The sequence below is a fragment of the Vipera berus genome (assembly GCF_964194415.1).
Source record: "Vipera berus genome assembly, chromosome: 5".
Classification (NCBI taxonomy): domain Eukaryota; kingdom Metazoa; phylum Chordata; class Lepidosauria; order Squamata; family Viperidae; genus Vipera; species Vipera berus.
In genome coordinates this window covers 89805922-89827503 of record NC_138207.1, presented here as the reverse complement: position 1 = coordinate 89827503, position 21582 = coordinate 89805922, and the positions used below count along the sequence as shown (strand labels likewise).

Below are 21582 nucleotides of genomic sequence, written 5' to 3'. Positions count from 1 at the left end.
GAATACACAGTAGAGTTGACAAAAAGATTTAAGGAATTAGATCTGATAGAGTGCCTGAAGGATTATGGATGGAGGTTCGCAACATTGTACAAGAGGTAGCAACTAAAACCATCCCAAAGAAAAAGAAATGCAAGAAAGCAAAATGGCTGTCTGAGGAAGCTTTGCAAATAGCTGAGGAAAGAAGGGAAGCAAAAGGCAAGGGACAAAGAGAAAAATACACCAAATTGAATGCAGAATTCCAGAGAATAACTAGAAGAGATAATAATGCCTTCTTAAACGAACAGTGCAAAGAAATAGAAGAAAACAATAGAATAGGAAGGACCAGAGATCTCTTCAAGAAAATTGGAGATATGAAGGGAACGTTTCATGCAAAGATGGGCATGATAAAGGACCAAAATGGCAGGGACCTAACAGAGGCAGAAGAGATTAAGAAGTGGTGGCAAAACTTCACAGAAGAACTATACAAGAACGAGCTTAATGTCCCAGATAACCATGATTGGGTGGTCACTGACCCCAAGCCAGACATCCTAGAATGTGAAATGAAATGGGCCTTAGGAAATCTGAGCAACAACAAAGCTAGTGGAGGTGACAGTATTCCAGCTGAGCTATTCAAAAATCTTAGAAGACAATGCAGTAAAAGTGCTACACTCAATTTGCCAGCAAATTTGGAAAACTCAGCAGTGGCCACAGGATTGGAAAAGGTCAGTTTATATTCCAATTCCAAAGAAAGGCAATGCCAAAGAATGTTCAAACTATCGCACCATTGCACTACTTTCACATGCTAGTAAAGTTATGCTTAAAATCCTACAAGCTAGACTCCAGGAGTATGTGGATCGAGAACTACCAGAAGTACAGGCAGGATTTCGAAGAGGCAGAGGAACTAGGGATCAAATTGCCAACATACGCTGGATCATGGAGAAAGCTAGGGAGTTCCAGAAAAACATCTACTTCTGCTTCATTGACTGCTAAAGCCTTTGATTGTGTGGGTCACAACAAATTGTGGCAAGTTCTTAAAGAGATGGGAGTACCAGACCATCTTATTTGTGTCTTGAGAAAGTTATATGCGGGTCAAGAAGCAACGGTGAGAACTAGATATGGAACCACTGTGCGTATAGTCAAGCCTATGGTCTTCCCAGTTGCAATGTATGGCTGTGAAAGTTGGACCATAAGAAAGGCTGAGCGCCAAAGAATTGAGGCCTTTGAACTATGGTGCTGGAGAAGACTCCTGCGAGTCCCTTGGACTGCAAGTTGATCAAACCAGTCAGTCCTAGAGGAGATCAACCCTGACTGCTCTTTAGAAGGCCAGATCCTGAAGCTGAAACTCAAATACTTTGGCCACCTAATGAGAAGGAAGGACTCACTGGAGAAGAGCCTAATGCTGGGAAAGGTTGAGGGCAATAGAAGAAGGGGACGACAGAGAATGAGGTGGCTGGATGCAGTCACTGAAGCAGTAGGCGTGAGCTTAAATGGACTCCAGAAGATGGTAGAGGACAGGAAGGCCTGGAGGAATGTTGTCCATGGGGTCACAATGGGTCAGACACAACTTCGCAACAACATCATGCTTTGGATATGTATTTATATTGATAAGGCCTAAAAGTACATTTTTCTTTGCGGGTTTTGGCAGCTGCATTCCATCTTGATTCATATTCAGTTTGTAATCAACCAACATCTCAAGAGATACTTTTCAAGAGCTATCTTCCAAAAAGGTATTTCTCATCTGCATTTGATTTCTGTTACCTACTTCACATTTGCTTCTGTGACTATTTCCAGCCCAGTTCTTTGGGCTGAATTTTATTTTTCTCTTCTACTGTATATTAGCTTCCTGTATAATGTTGTGTCATCTGCAAATTTAACAAACTGCCTCTCTACCTTCTCACCTAAATTAGTAATAAACATGTGGAGTTCCATGATCAAGTCTTTTAGTGCCTAACTCCAGTATTCTTTGAATATGGTTTTCTAATTTCCTCTTCTTTCTATGGAGATTCTCAATCATCAAGTCATGGTTGTCCCAAAAGTGCTTTTTCAAAAAAGAAAGAAAAAACAAGTAAGTCCAGTTGCCTTTTGAAAAAACACCTTTGGGTTTGTCTTTTAACCCACACAGTAACAAAAATTGAACAGGACCCCAGCATTCTCCTGCAAACTACAAAAAAAAACAACAACTATTCAGTCAAACTATAAAATAAAATTTATCTGACAAAGTTTGTTGATCTCAATTAAAAAGGTAAAGGTAAAGGTTCCCCCGCACATGCGTGCTAGTCGCTTCCGACTCTAGGGGCCGGTGCTCATCTCCGTTTCAAAGCCGAAGAGCCAGCATTTGTCCAAGGACGTCTCCGTGGTCATGTGGCCGGCATGACTAGACACCAAAGGCGCACGGAACGCTGTTCCCTTCCCACCGTAGTGGTCCCTATTTTTCTACTTGCATTTTTACGTGCTTTCGAACTGCTAGGTTGGCAGAAGCTGGGACGAGTAACAGGCGCTCACTCTGTTACGCGGCACTCGGGATTTGACCCGCCAAACTGCCGACCTTCTGATCGACAAGCTCAGCTTCCTAACCCACTGAGCCACCGCATCCCTTCTGATCTCAATTACTAGTGATTAAATGGCTAGTTCAGGGGTAGGCAACCTCGGCTCTTTTATGACTTGTGGACTTCAACTCCCAGAATGCCTGAGCCACCACGGCTCAGCTTGGAAACCTCTCCCTTTCACCTCAGCATAGCTGGCTCAGGAATTCTGGGAGTTGAAGTCCACGAATCATAAAAGAGCCGAGGTTGCCTACCCCTGGGCTAGTTTAATAATCCAGGTACGGTACTTGCAGATGGATTTGATTGATCTGTATTGCCTAGCTGTTCCTTTAATCCTGATTTGAGGACAGAGACACTTGCCTTCCTCAAGTAACCAGGCTCATCACATATTCTCCAGGACTTTTCAAAGGTAATAAGAATATAACAAAAGAAACCTGTTATAGGTTATTAGAAACACCTGTTCATTTTGGGTGTTCATTTTCCTTGTACCAGTTATGGAATTGTGGGCTCCCATCTTCAGGAATTTGGTCTTGAGGTGCTATACCAGTTTTAATAGTTATTTGCTTGTTATTACAGTGGCTTTGGTGATTTGTCAGCTCTGAACAATAATTTAAAATTAAAGTTCACTATACATTTCTTTTAGTCCATTCTCATTATATATCAATCCTCTTTGAAGTTTTTATTTGGAATCCCTAGTTTTTATTATACATATAAATAGCTGACTATTCTGTAGTTCAATATAGTTTCATTTCATTTTCCAATAAGTATAATATCCGCTGACTTTCCCTCTATTTGGCAGATGAAAAAGAGTTTATCCTTTTAAAACTAAGAGAGAAACTGCTATTGTGAGGACCCGCCTCAATCAGTCCTCCCAAGAAAGCAGAACTCTTGAAACCAACATCATTTCAAAAGGAACTTTTATTGGGAGAAGTTGACAGCAGGAATAGAAGACAGGATCTGAGGGTTTCCCGTGTGAAATAATAGGTCAAAAGAATCAATAGTAACCCCACTCCAACTGTCCATCAGCCGGTAACTATGAGTTACCGTGTACTCCGTTCCTGTCTTCATTCCTGCGCCAAAGAACCCGCTATTTAACACCTGGGATACAACAAGGAACAGAGCAAAAGGAAATACACATCAGCACTCCACGTTTTCCCCTCCCCCCAGGAGAATGGCAGAACCGGAAAAGAACAAGAAACCCCACGCCCATAGAAGGACAGGGTTCTGACAGCTGCCCCCCACTTCAACTAGGGCTGTGAACCCAACTTGGGGAAAGCCAAATCTCCTAAACCAGTGTTATTTCAACCTCAACAACTTTAAGTCATGTGGACTTCAACTCCCAGAATTCTTCAATTCCTTTGAATGCTGGCTGGGGAATTCTTAAATTTTCCAAGGTTGAACAACACAATAGTCAAAATGGAAACATTTAGTTTGAAATAGAGCCCCATGTAGGTCAATGCTGCTCTGTTCTCAGCTACTCCCCCCCCACCCCGCTGCCCAGTGGTGGGATTCACTTGCACCACGATGCGCAGCTGGAGTTTAGTCGGTGGTGGGAAGGGCCGCTGTGGCGGCTGCTGCACGCCAGCTAAGCCTTGGCACGGCTGGCAATGTGTTGGTCCAAATGAGAGGAAGGGAGATACTTGCTCTTTGAAGAGGGCAAAAAAAAAGGAACAGGAAAGAGTTAAGACCAGTAAACACATTTTCAGCCTCGACAAATGGAATGGAAAGACGTTGTTGCACATACTTATAAGCAGCAACCACTGGCAAAGAGAAAAAAACAGAAGTGGCTGTGAAAATCAACTAGGTATTTTTGTTTCAATCCAAGAACCAAGGTGGGCGTTGTTAGCAGGAGATCCGTTTTATTTTTCAACAGATAAAACTCAGTGGCCTCAAGAGGTTTATTAAGGTCAACCAAAAGAAATAGTGGGCTCTACGTAGCCCCAATCTAGAATCTTTTGAAGGACCATTAGAGGAAATGTCATTGGTTTAGGATTTGACGCTAATTCCCTTTCATTTTCTTTCTTCAGCGCAATCCCAAATACATGGATTGTTTATCTCTGGCAAGTTTCAGGGACTTGTCCTGAAAATCAAGGGCCATATGTTATGATGGTGGTGGCGGCGTGTGCGTTTTTACACCTTTGTCAGTGAATGGCCGTGTTCCCGCGACACCCACGCAGCCAACCGCTTTCCAGCCCTGTGCGTCGTGCAAGCTCAGCTTGTGCGCGTAGTTCTCTGTCCAGCGCGTTGGCGAACCCGCAGAGCTTTGTTAAGCGCCGAATTTGGCGTGCTGCGTGTTCGAACTCGGATCAAGCTGCAGCGCTCGGAGGGTGCGAGCCGCTGCACCGTTACTCGAGAAGCTGCTTTCTTAACCTGCCCTGCTCAAGAAGGGGGGGGGGCAAGGCTGCTGGGAAGCTAAGGCCCCCGGCCCCGGCAATGCCCGGCTTCCTGCCTCTGCGTGAAAGACAAAGGCAAGCGGGCCGCCTTTCCGGCACTCCCGCCGCGGCCGGAGCTCCGCCAGCTCCTCTTCCCCCGAGCGCGGGCGAGGCCGCTTGTTGGCGCTCGCGCAGCGGGAAGCAGATTCCGGGTCCGCCGGGCGCCGGGGCGAAAACGCGCGGCCCCCTCTTCGGCGCCGCCGGGCTGCGCTTTCGGCCTGCAAGGCGCGGCCAGCAGGAGGAGGCGGCGCCGCCGGGTAAGGTAAGAGCGGCTGGGAGCCAGGCCGAGCGGGGCAAGCGAGCTTGCGGTCCGCCAAGGGGGCGGTCCGCGCGGGCTGGGTTGCCGCTGCGCCCGCTCGTGCCCAGAGGGGAGCGTTGGTCAAAGGGCGGCGCGCCAGCAGCGGGCTGGGCGATTCGCTTCTCCGCGGTCCTGCCGGAGGCGTCTCCCGGGCTCGCCACATCCTGGCTCTGCCGAGCCCTGTTCTGGCCGCCCGAGGGGAAGCGGATGGAGTCCATTTTAAGGTCAGCTCCCGCGCCCTTACCAGGGCTGCGGCGGGGAAGGGGGGAGCCGGTGCCCTTTGCGCAGATGGGCAAGCGGAGGCATCCACCTCTTCCCGTCCACCGGTCCCCGGGCTTCCATGCCCCAGGACCTTACAGCTGGTGCGGCCCGTCTTTCCTGCGCAAGAGTCCCCCGGGCCGCGGCGCGTCGCTTCGCCTTTTGTGGAGCCCTTACCGGGGAAAGTGGGCTGGTGATCTGGAGGGAAAACAGGGCTGTGGGGCATCGGCAGGCTAAAGGTGATTGGAACACGCGCCAAGGAATTGGGTGACTTTGGTGTTAGGGATTGCCTGCAGAAAAATAAATAGTATCAGATGCATTCCTGGGATAAAAAGGACTTAAGGCTGGATTCCTTCATCGCAAGAAGCGCGATATGTTTGGTTTGGTCTTGGCTTAGCATATTGTTTGGAAAGAGCCCTGGCTAAGATTCTGGCATGGCTGAGCGCTGTTTAGCAGGATGCATGGATTTAAGTCAGTTGACTGTAAAGAGGAAAGCAATACAGATGCTGTGAATCTCCCCAGGCTTGCCGTCAGGGAAACAGATTTTAACTTTATCTGCAGAATAAGGAGGAAAACCCCCTTTGGCCCAGTGCTTCTATCCCCCGCATGTTTACTAATGACTAGATTAAATATCATGTTTGATGAGAGGTGGAGAAATGCTTTTTATTGTTGGTGATATTGCAATGTATGTGACGGTGCATTTCTGTCACTGCAAGCTTGCTTCTACTTCTGTGCTGCGGCTCATTCCTGCTGCTGCCCTACATCCTGGATAGTTTGTGACAGCACTGAGTGCTGCCTCTTTTCTTCCAGTCCACTTTTGGAATCAGTCTTTAGGAATGGAAAATAAGATTGTTACCAGTGGACTTGATTATAAAGTAAAATAACCAAGTGTTTGTTATCTAAATGCCAGCCTTGATTAGAAATATGTTCACTAGACATTGAAATGTGATCTTTTTTTATAACAAACGTCATTTATGATAGCATAGTTAGTTAATCTAGTTAGCGGGTCAGAACATGTCCATGAAAAGTCCCTTTATATATTCTCCAATAATCGCTCACAGTCACGGAGAGGAGCAAAGCAAAAAAATAGATTTTTAATCTAGTTAGCTAATCTTGTTAAAAATTAGCATTAAACAGCACTTTTGTTATAACCTCTTGGAATTCGTCAAGTACTGTATTAAGAACTTTTCGATCACAAAGTAAATTTCAACACTCACCAATTTTCTGATTCTATCTTCTGACTGACAAAGGAGAGGGCAAAATATGATGCTTCCTACCAGGAAAACAAACCCATATTGGGTATAGATGCATTTATACACCCACATTAAGACTGCAACTCTCATTACCAAGACCATGTTTCCTGAGCATTTGTAAAGTTATAGTTTTAAAGAAACCAGATGGCATAGTTAGTGGGAAAGGATGTCCTAAGATGCAACCAGGTATTAAAATCGTGTGAAAATAGATGGACATTTGCATCTGTTTCTCACAAAAAAGGAATCTGAATCTCTTTCTCTGTTCTTAAAGAAAAATAGTTATAGCTTAGTGATTGCCTCTTATACCCACTATTTGCAGTTATGTCAGTGGTTAAAAAAGAAACTTTGAACAGTCCTTACATTTCTTTATGGATCTATATAAAAAAAGGAAAGCTGAAGTAAGATCATAAACATAGTAATGGTTTCACTTAGCAACTACCTTGCTTAAGTACCAAGTTGCAAGTCCTAGTTGTAATTGCTAATGCTACTTGCATTGATATTAATTACAGTTCAGCACTTGGTACACGTTTATATGGAAGGTTGTTGGAGCTGTCAGATGAAAGGATTTTCTCTGGAGTCTTTTGCAAAGAGAAACCCACCCCTGTCCCAATGGGCCTGATTGTCCAATCACTTTTCTGAGCTAGCCTTTACAGATAGTGATAGAGCAGCAGTAGATACTTTGTTCTACCAGTAGAAGAATATATATATAGTTCAGGGTTGAACTGTGGAGATTGGTGCTCTGCGAGTTTGGCTGTTTGCTTGCAAACATTTCATTACCAGACTAGATAACATCTTCAGTATTAGAACATAGAACAAGGTTGAAAGGGAACTTGGAGTTCTCCCAGTCCTAATCCCTGCCCGTGGCAGAAGATCTTATACCAGGGGGTCTTCAAACTTGGCCCTTTTATGACTTGTGGACTTCAACTTCCAGAATTCCTCAGCCAGGCATACTGGCTGAGGAATTCTGGGAGTTGAAGTCCACAAGTCATAAAAGGGCCAAGTTTGAAAACCCCTGGCCTATATCATTCCAGACTTTCTTTGGGCTTGATAGGATGAATACACACAATCATAGAAAGAATAACAGAATAACAGAAGAGAATAATAGAGTTGAAAGAGACCCCAGAGGTCCTCCAGTCCAAACCCCCATCCAAGCAAGAAACCCTATACCATTTCAGGCAAATGGCTGTCCAGTGTCTTCTTAAAAACTTTCAGTAATGGAGTACCCATAACTTCTGGAGGCAAGCTGCTCCATTGGTTAATTGTTCTCACTGTCAGGAAATTCCTCCTTCATTCTAGGTTGCTTCTTTCCTTGATTAGTTTCCATCCATTGCTTCTTATCCTGCCTTCAGATACTTTGGAGAATAGGCTAACCCCTTTTTTTGTGGCAGTCCCTCAAATATTGGAATACTGCTATCATGTTATCCCTAGTCCTTCTTTTCACTAAAGTAGGCATACCCAATTCCTGCAGCTGTTCTTCATATGTTTTAGCCCAATCATCTCTGTTGTTCTTCTCTGTACTCTTTCTAGAGTCTCAACATCTTTTTTATATTGTGGTGACCAAAACTGGATCAAATATTCCAAATGTGGTCTTACCAAGGCACTATAGAGCGGTACTAACACTTCACGTGATCTTGATTCTATCCCTGTGTTAATGCAGCCTAGGACTGGATTGACTTTTTTTTTTTGCAGCTGCAGCAAATTGCTGGGTCATAATTAAGTGGTTCTCCATTAGGACTCCAAACTATCTTGCTATTGAGCCAAGTTCCACCTATACCTATATAATTTTAGAAGGGAGGACTTCCGGTGGCTGCGCGGCGCCGGAGACAGCCTTCCCGGGCTGCCCGCGGCTCAGCTGAGTAATTTTCACCCGAAACAGCGCCGATCAGCTGTTCGGGTGAATTTGAAGCCCCCTCCTCGGGAGAAGAGGAGGGGGTGAGGCCCCAGGTAGGGGTCGAGTTCTCCGGGGCCGCCTGAGCTTGTAGCTTGGGCGGCTGAAGGATTGAACTCCCCCATAGCCTGGGTCGCTCCCAGCTGGTCAGCGTCTCTGCTCCGGATTTCTTGGAGCAGAGCCAGGCGTTTGCGACCACCCCTGCCTGAAGGAAGGACTATGGAATAAAAGGAGCAGGCAGAGCGGTACAAGAGGAAAAGGTGAAGAGGATTATTATATTTTACTCTCGAGCTTGATGGACTTTTTAAACTTAAAGTGAAAGTGCGTCACAAGTGGAAGTAAAAGATGGCGGCTAAACCTCCCCCAAAAACTCTTCGGAGTGGTGGAACTTCTCCGGTGCAACAATCATCATTGCAGGCGTTGCGTCCTCCTGATGTATTGACACTGAAGGATTTACAAGATGCTCTTGAAAAACATGCCCAGGTAATTCTGGAATCAATGGGTGATAAATTTGCACAGATGGAGGAGAAATTGGAGAAATTGGAGGAGAGAATGGAAGAGAGGATGGAACAGAAGTTCAGTGTGATGAAGGTAGACATTTTGTCTTCAGTGCATAAAGTGGCTGAATGTGTGGAAGATCTGGATGAAAAAGTGGAAGATTTGACTCAAAAGAATGCCATATTAGAAGCAAAGGTATTGGAGAATGAAGATTTAAGAGACAAAATGGACAGAGAATTGAGTCTTGCTCAATATTACCAGATGCAGTTTGCTGTTAGAATCAGAGGCTTAAAAGAGAATATTAAGGAAGATCTAAAGCAGCTGATTTCTGAGGCTCTGGAAGTGGTATTGAATCAGCCAGCATCTGAAATAAAGGGAGGCATGGATAAAGTGTTTCGTGTGAATTCATGGATTGCTAGACAGAGAAAGCTGCCTAGAGATGTGGTGGTTTATTTTGCAAAGAGGGAAATTAGAGATGAAGTTATACAAGCTGCCTATGATTCTAAAGTTGTGATTGCTGATCAAGAAGTTTTGGTTCTAAAAGAAATTCCTCCAAAGATTTTAAGGAGAAGGAAGGATTTTACATTTCTTGTGCAAGAGCTCAAGCAACGAGATATAAGGTTCAGATGGGAGATCCCAGTTGGGTTGATGGTGATGCATGAAGGTAAAAGGTACCGTCTGGTTACTGTGATGCAGGCGCGTGATTTTTACAATAACGTTTTAAAAGCAACCCCATTATCACTTCTGGAAGCTGCAAAGAGATCTGGAGAAGGAGAACATCAAGAGGTTGAAGATGGACAGACAGAGGAGAACGGTGCTGGAGGAGATCAAGCTACAACTTCTTTGGATGATCCTAGAGAGCAGAGGGTGACGCGTGCTGCTTTAAAACGATCAAAAAAAATAAAAGAACAAGATCAGCAGAAGTCTATGGAACTTCCACAACGTACTTACAGCCAAGCAGTGGGAGGAGCACGGCCTAAAAAAGATAGTCCTATCAAAGCAGTGCTTCAAGAGCTTTGGGATGATATGCATGACAACTAAATTTTTAACTTGGAACGTTAATGGACTAAATTCACCACAGAAGAGGAAGAAAGTTTTTCAATATTTAAAACAATTCAAGATAGATGTTATATGTTTGCAAGAAACGCATATTAGGGTTGTGGATCAAAAGTATTTATCGAACTCAAGGTTGGGTACACAATTTGTTGCTTCTGCAATGAATAAGAAAAATGGAGTGGTTGTTTATGTTAAAAGTGCTTTAACAGCAGACTTAATTGAAGCAGATAAGCATGGAAGATACGTTATGATAGAGCTGCTGCTAGAAGGTAAAAAGACGCTTTTAGTTGGATTATATGCTCCTAATCAACAACAAGCTGACTTTTTTAGTTTACTTCATACAAAGCTTACCCAGTTGGATTATAAATCTTTTATTTTTATGGGGGATTGGAATGGTGTTTTGGATGTACAGATGGACAAGGCTGGAGCTTTTAAGTGCGTCCCAAGTCATGCTAGACTGCCTAAATCCTTTTTTGAAATGAAGGATGACCTGGAACTGCGAGATATTTGGCGCGAGAGACATTTGCAGGAAAAGGATTATACTTTTTTTTCTGACAGACATCAATCTTTTTCTAGGATCGATTTTATTTTGTTGACTAATGATTTTTTTTAAGGACTAAGAAGGTGAAGATTTGTGCAAGAACTATTTCTGATCACAGCCCAGTTTGGCTAGAGATTGATAAGGAGAATAGAGATAGGCGCTCGTGGCGCGTAAATGAGAATTTGTTTAGAAATCAGAGAAATGTGGAAGAATGCAAACAGCGGATGAAGGATTTTTTTGAAATGAATATGAGTAAGGGCACCTCTATGGACATGGTTTGGGATGCTAGTAAGGCCTATATGAGAGGGGTGTTGATATATATGAATAATAAATATAGACGTGCTGTGGAAGCTAGGAGGAAAGAACTGGAGAATGAAATAAAGGAAAAAGAAAAGGCTTTGATTTTGAATTCAGAGGATGTGAAGATTAAGGAGGCTATTAAACTGTTAAGAGGACAATTTGATAAATTAATGGCTGACCAAGTGGCAACCAATTTGCGGTTTGCCAGGCATAATACCTTTTGCAATGCCAACAAACCAGGTAGATGGTTAGCTTATAGATTGAGGAAAAAGCAAAGGGCTTCTAATATAGACAAAATTGAGCATAAAGGAAGGGTTGTGTTTCAACAGGACCTTATTAAGGATGCTTTTGTGGATTTTTATTCTAAATTATATGCTAAGGAGAAGATTAATGAAAAAGACATTGATATATATTTGGAGAATGCTAGCATCCCGGTTCTTACGCAAGTACAAAAAGAGGGGATTAATCAATTGATTACAGAAGAAGAAATTTTTACAGCAATTAAGGAATTGAAGATGGATAAAGCACCAGGTACGGATGGTTTGTCTGCGGCTTATTATAAAAATTTACAATTAGAGATGATGAAACCGTTAAAGGAACTGTTCCAGACAATCCAGAGGGGGGGAAAGGTGCCACCGTCTTGGAGAACAGCTTTTATTTCCTTGATTCCGAAGGAAGACCAAGATGCTACTCAAGTTAAAAATTATAGACCGATATCGCTTTTAAATACAGATTATAAGATATTTGCTAAGGTGTTGGCTAATAGACTGATGAGGGTTCTGCAACAGGTGATTCATGGGGACCAAACGGGGTTTATTAGTGGTAGGCAAATGAAAAATAATGTGAGGCATATAGTTGATGTGTTAGAGTTTTTGGAAAGGAACAACCAGATCCCTGCGGCGCTAATCTTTTTAGATGCTGAAAAAGCTTTTGATCAATTGAATTGGCAATTTTTGATGAAAGTTTTAGACAAAATGGATTTTGGGGAAAATTTTTTACAACCGATTAGGGCATTATATCAAAAACAAACTGCCCGAATTATAGTTAATAATAGTCTGACAGAAGCATGTAATATTGAGAAGGGCACAAGGCAAGGGTGCCCGTTATCGCCCTTGTTATTTGTGTTAACATTAGAGATATTATTGGTTAAAATACGGAATTCGGAAAAAATTAAGGGTATACAAATTAGAGATCAGGATTATAGATTGAGAGCATTCGCAGATGATCTGGTTGTTACAGTGACCCAGCCAGAGAACTCTGTTGTGGACCTGATGGAGATAATAACACAATACGGGAAGGTTTCTGGATTTAAAGTTAATATACAGAAAACCAAAATTCTGGCCAAAAATATGACAGTTTCGCAAAAGGCTCTCTTAGAAGGATTAACTGGATTTGAGATTGTTAAAAGGGTTAAATATTTGGGGGTGCTTTTGTCGCCCTCTAATACAAAGTTATATAAAAATAATTATGAAAAACTATGGGGGAATATTCAAAAAGAATTGGAGAGTTGGGAAAAATTGCAATTGTCCTTGTTGGGACGGACCGCAGCAGTGAAAATGAACGTCCTGCCTAAATTTCTATTTTTATTTCAAATGATACCGATTCTTAAGAAAGATTCTAATTTGGAGGAATGGCAGCGAGGTATCAATAAATTTGTTTGGGCAGGGAAAAGGCCACGAGTTAAACTTAAGATTATGCAGGATACTCGTGAGAGAGGTGGTCTTAAAATGCCCAATCTTAAACTATACTACGAAGCTGCTGCATTAGTAGGAATAAGTGATTGGATTAATTTGACACAAGAGAGATTATTAAATCTTGAGGGCCACGATTTGCTGTTTGGCTGGCATGCATATTTGTTGTATGACAAGAAGGTAGACAATGTGTTTAGAGTGCATATTTTAAGACAGGCATTGTTGAGAGTTTGGAAGAAGTATAGACATAAGCTAGATTGTAAAATACCACTGTGGGCAATTCCAAAACACGTAATAGAAAATATACATGCTGGTTTCAAACATGATGTGACTACGTACAAGGAGATTCTGAGCTTGGAAAGAAATGTCTGGAGTTTGAAATCATATAGCTTCTTGCGAGAAGAGAAGGTTGTTCAAAATTGGTTTCAATATACTCAGCTACGGGCCAGGTGGAAAGAAGACCAGAAAATTGGCTTTACAATGACTGATGAAAATTTGATAAAGCAAATTAGAAATCAGGGTCCAGCACATATCAAACGGATATATCTTGCATTGATAGAAATTGACTCAGAAACAGAACTTGTCAAAGATTGTATGATAAAATGGGCCCAGAATATCTAAGAAGTTATTACAATGGACACGTGGGAAAAGATATGGGTGAGGAACGTAAAATTTACACAAGCCCAAAATCTAAGAGAGAATTTTTATAAAATGTTTTATAGATGGCATTTAGATCCTAGAAAGCTTGCAAGTATGTATCCGAACTATCAGCCTAAATGTTGGAGGTGCGGTGACGAAGACGCAACATATTTTCACATATGGTGGACTTGTAAAAAGGTTAAGGTTTTTTGGATAAAAGTCTGGTGGAACATGCAGAAGATTTTTAAACAGAGGATAAAGTTTTGTCCGCAACTTTTTTTGTTGGGAATAATTACAGATGCAACAGTTGTGGACACTAAGTTGATGTTGAATTTAATTACGGCAGTAAGACTCTTAATAGGTCAGTATTGGAAGAAGGAGGAACTGCCGACTATAGAAGAATGGACTTTAAAGGTTTCTGACCTGGCAGAGATGGCAAAGATATCGGCCTATTTGAAAGACCACTCGCAAGAACGCTATATTATGGAGTGGAGAAAATGGATTGAGTATATCCAGAACAAATATGGGACTAAAAAGTTTCATGTAGCATTTGAATAAGTCTTTCCTTCTTTTCTCTTTTTTTCCCTCTTTTTTTATATATTTTATATTAATAGTGTTTGTAGTTATTCTATATGAGCTAGAGAGTGATAGATTTTAGAGTTTACGGTTGTTAGCATATGGTTGTTTATGATTCTTTTTTTGTTTGTTTTTTATACCTTGTACTTAGCTCTGGGAAGTCGGGGGGGGGGAGGGGGGGAGGGGTAAGGAGGGAGGGATAGGGGAGGGGTAGGGGGGTTTGTTAAAGATAAAATGTATGATAAAACTTTTCAATAAAAATTTTAGAAGGGAGTAGGGTTTGCTCTTTGTTTATATATAGTAGCTTGCTCTGTCAGTTTTGATGGGAATGTTGTTTTCTTGATTAGATTGTTGTTTTCTGCTTGTTTGGTTGGTGTTAATCTTATGACATAAAAAACTTTTAGAAAACCAATTCTGAAAGCAAAGCCAAGCCAGCAAGATTTGCTGATTTATCTTTTATTTGCTAGGACATATTTCATAGGGTAGTTATGTATTTTTGTACAGTTTTATTAAAAAAGAACAGTTAAAAAGAGCCAAGGTGGCACAGTGGTTAGAATGCAGTATTGCAGGCTAATTCTGTTGACTGCCCACAGCCAGCAGTTCGGCAATATGATTCTGACCAGCTCAAAGGTGACTCAGCCTTCCTCCTTCTGAGATTGGTAAAATGAGGACACAGTTTGTTGGGGAAAATATGCTGACTCTGTAAAATGCTTAGAGAGAGCTGTAAAGCATTGTGAAGCAGTATATAAGTCTAAGTGCTATTGCTATTGTTAAAACAATCAATAGTTCAACTACTGACAGAATTCCTATATAAAAAGTAGGAGATAGTTTGGTTTTGGTCTAATTATATGGTGAGCAAGCTTGTCTTCAGCTTGCTTAAAAGAAGACAACCTGGAAGTTAACGGGAGTTCTCTTAGAGAAGAGTTTCGTGTTGGGGTGCTGCCACTGAGAAGGCTGTTCCCTGCCCAGTGCAGAGTACAGAAGCAGCATCCCCAATAGACCTCAGTAGCTAGGTTTGCTGCTTCCAAGATTTTACAGACAGAGTTTATCATCTTACCTTAGGCTTAGTAGTCTTCCAGCAATCAGTACAACCATTTCTGTCCTTCTATTGTATGGTCTCATTTTGCCATCTCCTTACTCTGGCTCCATTCTGCACCAGTTGCAGATTCTGAGCCTTCATGAAGAGGATCTTTGGGGGAGAAGACAGAGCTAATGGTGGTAAGTCGGTATACCTTAGCCAGCTGAAGCAATATCCTGATTGATTTATGGAGGGGAGACTTTTTTTTTGAGAAATGAGACCCTTGGGGGGGGGGGAGGTCAGAACTTCCACCCTCTTCCTTGGCAGCAGAGAAAGGATTTATTGTTAAATATATTTTAAAAGTGGGAGGAGATGGGTTTTATAGAGGAATTAGTTTTTAAACTGCCTGTAAAAATAGGGGAAGGCAGATTAATGGACTTTATTTTCATACCTGTTTGAAAGGCAGAGGGTGGTGTATTCTTGTTGGAAATGCAACTGGCAACAATTGGGGGACTTGTTCTGTCTTCAAACCAGCTGTTCTGAGGTGGTGTCTTGGGATCTGCTTGGAGTTCCCTTTGCTTCTTGCATTCATTTCCTCCATCTTGGGTACCCCGATGTGAATGGGAACTTCTTTGCCGAGGTGTAACTCAGCTGTGCCATGTGGAGATAGATGTAGGAGACCAGCCCAACAAACAAAATGGAGAGAAAAAAATGGGAGTGGGGCTACTATTGCCTTCTGCTCTTTGAGGAGTATTGTTTTCTGGCTGAAATAGCAGGGGAAGCAACAGCCTTGAAGTAGAATAAATCATGGGAGTGGATGGCTGTTTCTGGGGCAGAAGGGAAAGTGATATTTTCCAGGCTAAAGGCTGACAGGCAGACCAAGCTGTTTTCCCCAGGGAAGGAAAAAGGTAGCTCTTACAGCATCTCAGCTGGGGGTGACTTGGCCGGTGGCCATTCCATGAGCTGGTTGGCTGCTGCTGTCATTAAGTGAGCTGGTGTTTCATCCTCCTTGCTCTGGAGGGAAGGGGGACAGTCTCCCCCTTCTCAGCAGCAAAGACAGAGAACTTAGCTGTTGTAAAGGGACAATGGAAGGCAGGCTCTTTCTCTGTCATCACTGCCTCTTCTAGCTTGCAGCATCAGGACCAGGGGTCTTCAAACTTGGCCTTTTTATGACTTGTGTGCCTGGCTGAGGAATTTTGGGAGTTGAAGTTCACAAGTTATAAAAGGGCCAAATTTGAAGACTCCTGATCAAGACCTTTGAGCAAGCTCCTTCTTTTGATCTAGCCTTGCCTTGCCCTTCTCTAATTTGGTTACAAATGAAGCTGGGCCAGATGTGGTTGATACTGAGAGTCTGCAGGGTACTACTACATGGTCGTAGAATGGGCAGGCAAATGGGGAAAAAATCCTGGAAGAAGGCAAGTGGAAATACATTTCTATATAATATAAATAAGTCTTCCTGGAGCTATCCATGGAGAGTCATCAGGAGTCAAGCTCACCTCACAGGACTTTTTCTATCATACAGAGAAACTCCATGTTGAGGCAACTTTGCCTCAGACTGACTTGGAATCTGTCCAATTAAATAGGGGCCTTAATCCAAGAAAGCTTGGCTAGTAGTAGTAGAAAATAACTTTAACATTTTCATTCTGCTTTCAGTCAGAACTGTTGAGCAAAGTGGTCAGTTTGGGGCTGGGAACAGCCTCTGTCCACATAAAGACTCCTTTCTGCTCTGTGTCTGTCTCCTCCCCCATTGCTCCCCCATTCCTTCCTTCCTTTCTTTTTAAGGTGTGTCTATCAGTCTGCCCATCCCTGGTTCTCAGGATTTGTGTACTGCAGCTGAGTCATTTTCCTTCCACTGTGTGTGGGGTGGATTTTGTCTTTGCAGTGTGTTACCTCTGTGTATCGATGTGTACAGTATAATATGCACATGTGAAAGTCTGCCCCTTTTTCACTTTCTTGTTCTATTATATTACCTTTAAAAGTTTAGCAGTAATATACTTTAATTCTGTTTCTGATATAGATATTTCATTTTTTATTAGCTGCATTTCCTTTTCATAGTTCTGAGGTTTTAATTGTTTTATAACATTGAATTTGTTTTTGTGTTGTGCATGAACACAATAGCAGCCCAGCCTAAGCTCCTGCATCTGGGTTCAGAAAGCAAAACCACGAGCATTAATAATACATGTGAAAAATCACTAGATGCATTTAAAATTGTTCCTGTAGAAGCAATGATACATATATTAAAAGAGAATCTGTGAAATATCTGTCTGCATGTCTATTTATCTTTTGTTTTTGTTTATACATTGAAATGGTTTATCATCAAGCCTACAAAAACAAAATCATTCCCAGAATTATTTTATGCTTCTCTACCAGATCTGGTTGTTTCCTATTGTGAAAATATATGCTAGACTCTAGAGCAATGTTGCCACATACAGTTTATTTCTTGTGTGAGAAGTTGTCCTCCCCTTTCTCTGATTTTTTTTGGGAGTGTGGGATAGTTTATTTACTTATTTGTATCCCGCTTTTATTATTTTTACTGATAACTCAAGGCAGCGAACATACCTAACACACCTTCCTCTTCCCATTTTCCCCACCACAACAACCCTGTGAGGTGGGTTGGACTGAGAGAAAGTGATTGGCCCAAAGTCACCCAGCCGGCTTTCATGCCTAAGGTGGGACTTGCTCATGATTTGGGCATCTCCTAAATCTATCACATGACCCAGTATGAATCTGCTCAGATCTGATGCACATACTTGTCTGTAGCTACTTTGGACCATAACTCATGATTCCTCCATTTGGAAATAAAAAATAAGTCCCTGCTGCTGGGCTTATTTACTGTTTACTGAAAGACAGTGATCACAAATTGGCTAAGTGCAGAAGTGGGGTGGGAATGCAAGAACAAGTTCTTCTGATTGGGTGGCAGTCAGAACAGCCAGTTCTGAAGATAATCTGAAGCCAAGCCATGAGCTGCATTATGTAGCTTACTCAAAAGTAAATCTCCCTCTCAGGAAAAGATAATATTTACTTGTATGGTAGGAGTTTTACTTCTGCCCTTCCCTGTGCAGGAGGAAGCCAGAATTTCCCCACTTAATTCTATTAACGGACACAGTTCAGAAAGTAGGAAGATTCAATTCTATCCACTTTGTTTCCAGTCATTAGCTTATTCCCAAATCAGGGACTGCAGCCTAAACAACGAGCAAAATCAGTGGACCAAATCCTTTCTTTTAAAAGGCACAATGGATTTGGCTCTAAAGCTTTTAAACTGGTTACCACTGATTTAACTGGCCCTGGGTTTTGCTGTTATTGCAGCTACATATAGAAACTGCAAGAGTATTTCTCTCTGTACTTTTTATCCAAAATATCGAAAAGACTTTCTCATCTGCTGGAAAACATTCATAGTATCAAAGAGGTAGAAGGGGCCACTCCAGACCCCTACTCAATTAAGGCCCAGTTTAAAGTGTCTCCAGCAAATGACTACCTATTTACTACTTGACCATGTCCAAGAAAGAGTATGTTTCCCACTGGATAAGTGATCATCATCTTAAAGGAGAGAAGACGATTTTGATTATTTTATTAAATCTTTGGTTAAGCAGATCCAAGTAGAACTCCTGGATGGGATGGGGAATTGGTTGTAAAACTTAATTTTTCCCTCTTAAAACTAAAAGGTGTTGATGTTTATTTAAGTTCTATAGCTGCCCATGTCAACCACATGACTGGGCTGTCATTGGAGCGTAGTCATTAACTGGGCATTTTTGTTTTAAAATAACTTAAAATAATTGGATGACTTAAAGTTATATTTAGCTTACCTGAGTCAGTACAATTTGCAAATGTATAAGGGAGACATGACAAACATATGAGTCTCCCTAGGGTCTTGATTTGTAGTAGAAGAGGACAGAGAAATGAATCTCTCAGATTTCAAATAGAACTGTGATAAAATACTAATCTTTCCAGACTGAAAATACTCCAGTGCTAAACTTCTCTGAAGTTTTGGGCAGATAACAAAGAAAGTGGCAAATGGAGGATACCCTTTTAAGATAATGGTCTCTAATGAAGGATTTCTCCTTGCTTTGATGTGGCAGCTTGTGGTGTAACTCTATTCTTACCATGACAATGAAAAGAATTAATTTAACAATTTTTTTGAACTTAGAAATAGTTGTTGTGTATTTCATGCTTTTTTATTCTGCTAGCCTCCACAAGTCATAAAAGGGCCAGGTATGTAGACCCCTGGGTTAAATCTTAGATTATGAATTGGAAGTGTTGTTTTCATAGAGACATATAGAAAAGGTGATCGACAGGTTTTGACACAGTGCAGTGTTCAAATTCACAGGGGCTGAATTTTATGGAAAGATAAATTCTTTGATAAAATAAGGTATATTTGGAAATGATGTTGAATGGCTTATATTGCTTAATACTCTCAGAAAAAAACAGTCTTTTATGCTCTTAATCCAATGCATTTTTTCCACTCAATTTGTTTATTATCTCATATGTCCTTCAACACAGGGGAATTTTGGATTGGTGAAAATATAAATGCAATTTTAGATAGGACATTAAATGAATCTCATGTGCTTTTTTGAAAATAGTCCAGGAAACCAAATAATGGCATAGTATGTTACAACTTGTTGAGTGCTTTATATGAACACTAAGCATGGAAGTAGCTAGCAAAAATTGGAAATCATCCAGTTCAGTATTCAAGATTAGACTAACAAAGTCTCTTGTGTTAGTAGAGAAATAGACTACAAGTGGGAAAAGAAGAAAATTAGACTCTGTTGAGTACATGTGGTTTCTTTTTCTTTTATTTGCTTATAAAGGAAATTGTTCATACCAACTTATTTCTTGTCTTGAATGTTGTATTCTCATGTAAGAGACCTTGAGTAGCCAAGGTTTCAACTCCAAATATTTTAAAAACATTGGTGAAAACTCAGTTCTTTCCATGTGTGTCTGAAGAGGGGCAAATGTTGAAACATGTGGCAAACGGATGACATAAACCATGTGACTTGTATCCTTCCTTCTGACTTTAAGACACAACTGTACAAGGATGGGCTTGCATGAAAACATCATGGTATCCATTTGCATGTTTTTGCATCATCAGAGTTAGCAATAGTCACTGTGGTTTGTCTTCTAAAATGACCTCACAGCATCAAGGTGATGCCTCATTCTTATGCCCCTCAGCTGACCAAGAAAAAGGGATAAGAAAGTATGGGTCCCATCAAAAACAAGCTGCCTTCCCCTGCTTTAAAGTTTCTAGATTCTCTGTTATTAAACAATCTTTCAACGGGCAACAGGACAATTATTTTTCAAAGACAGTTGTTGAGTGCCCAGCACCTGCTCATAACTAAGAAACTAGATTCTCACAGATTGATTCAAAAGCATAAAAGGATTAGACTACAGAAATTTGGCTTCTGGTTAAGTTTTCTTTAGGCCTCAATCTATATTCTGTTATACCTTCGGTTACGACACTAAAATTGATTCCTATAATCTTTAACTTGGCAAACCGTTTTGAACCAAAGGACCTCAGATGTATCCAAAGTCTGGGACCCATAACTCCTATGGAATTGAAATTTGGCAAATTTTATAAACATGTAATAACATAAAAATTATCATAAAGCAGTTAATGACATAATACAAATGTCATAAAGCATTTCCTCTGCTGATGTTTGACTGTTCAACATGGGCTATTTTCAAGGCAGATCCATCTCTGAATATATCCCAGCCTTCCCAGTGAAGGCAGCACATTAGAAGCTCTGCCATTACTGAAGGCATTGGGGAATCTGATGAGGGTTACCCAGGGTTGTCTAGCTCAAGGCTAGATACACATACCAGTGATACGCATACCACTGGTGGTACTTTGGCACCTGTCTGGTGGTACGCGACCATCCTAGACAAGTTGTAGCAGGGGAGGGGAGTGAGGTGAAGTGGTGGTAGCATAGAAGCCCGGGAGAGAGAGCTGGAGCTGCAGGGCTGCAGTAGCCCCAGGATCGGCGTGTGTGGCTACAAGCTGATTGGTGCTTCTGCAGGGCTATGGGGGCTGGGCAGAATCCCCAGGATCAGCGCTGGGCTCCATCTGATTGGCGCTTCTAGGAGCTGGAGGTGCACTGAAGAGAAAAGGAGGAGGGGGGAGGAAAGAGGAGGATCTGAAAGACGTTTTTAATGGGAAAGGGCCAGTCAGGAGCTGCCCCCCCACCCTTCCCCCTGGGTGTGTGTACAGGAGGTGGCGAGCACCCGGCATACCTGCTGACCGCTCAGAAAAGAGGCAGGAGAAGCATTTCCCTTTCTCCCAGGACACTGGCACCCCGAGCTCTCCGCCTCTTGTCTGCACCCCCAGGGGGTGGGGTAGCCCCTCACTGGCCCCAGGGCTGCTCCATGGATCTAAGGCTGAGCATGTGTTGGTTTTGATGGCTACAGCCAGGTCGTAGATCAGTGCCACGCCCGCTCGCTGACCTAGCTTCACAGCCACCAGACTTTCCTTTCACTGGGACTGCCCCTGCCCATGTGGGATAGTTACGGCCGGCCCGCTCCCATCATCCCTTCCTGAGCACGGAGGAAGGAAAGAGATAGGAATGAGAATCAGGGAAGGAAGGAAGGAAGGAAGGAAGGAAGGAAGGAAGGAAGGAAGGA

At 42.1% G+C, this 21582-nt stretch overlaps 1 protein-coding gene across 2 annotated transcripts in view; it reads left to right on the top strand.

Moving 5' to 3' along the window:
- Positions 1-4849: 4849 nt before the first annotated feature.
- The window catches only part of SORBS1 (sorbin and SH3 domain containing 1), a 129942-nt gene continuing 113209 nt past the window's right edge, over positions 4850-21582 (top strand). Inside the window, exon 1 of one of the 2 annotated variants that reach the window (XM_081329682.1) lies at positions 4850-5216. Coding sequence is in view for 1 of the 2 variants with exons in the window: in XM_081329683.1 (XP_081185809.1) it covers positions 5460-5476 (17 nt within the window). In the remaining variant the exon portion in view is untranslated. Of the gene's footprint in view, positions 5217-5318; positions 5477-21582 lie in introns of those variants that run through there. The other variant, XM_081329683.1, reaches the window with a different exon arrangement.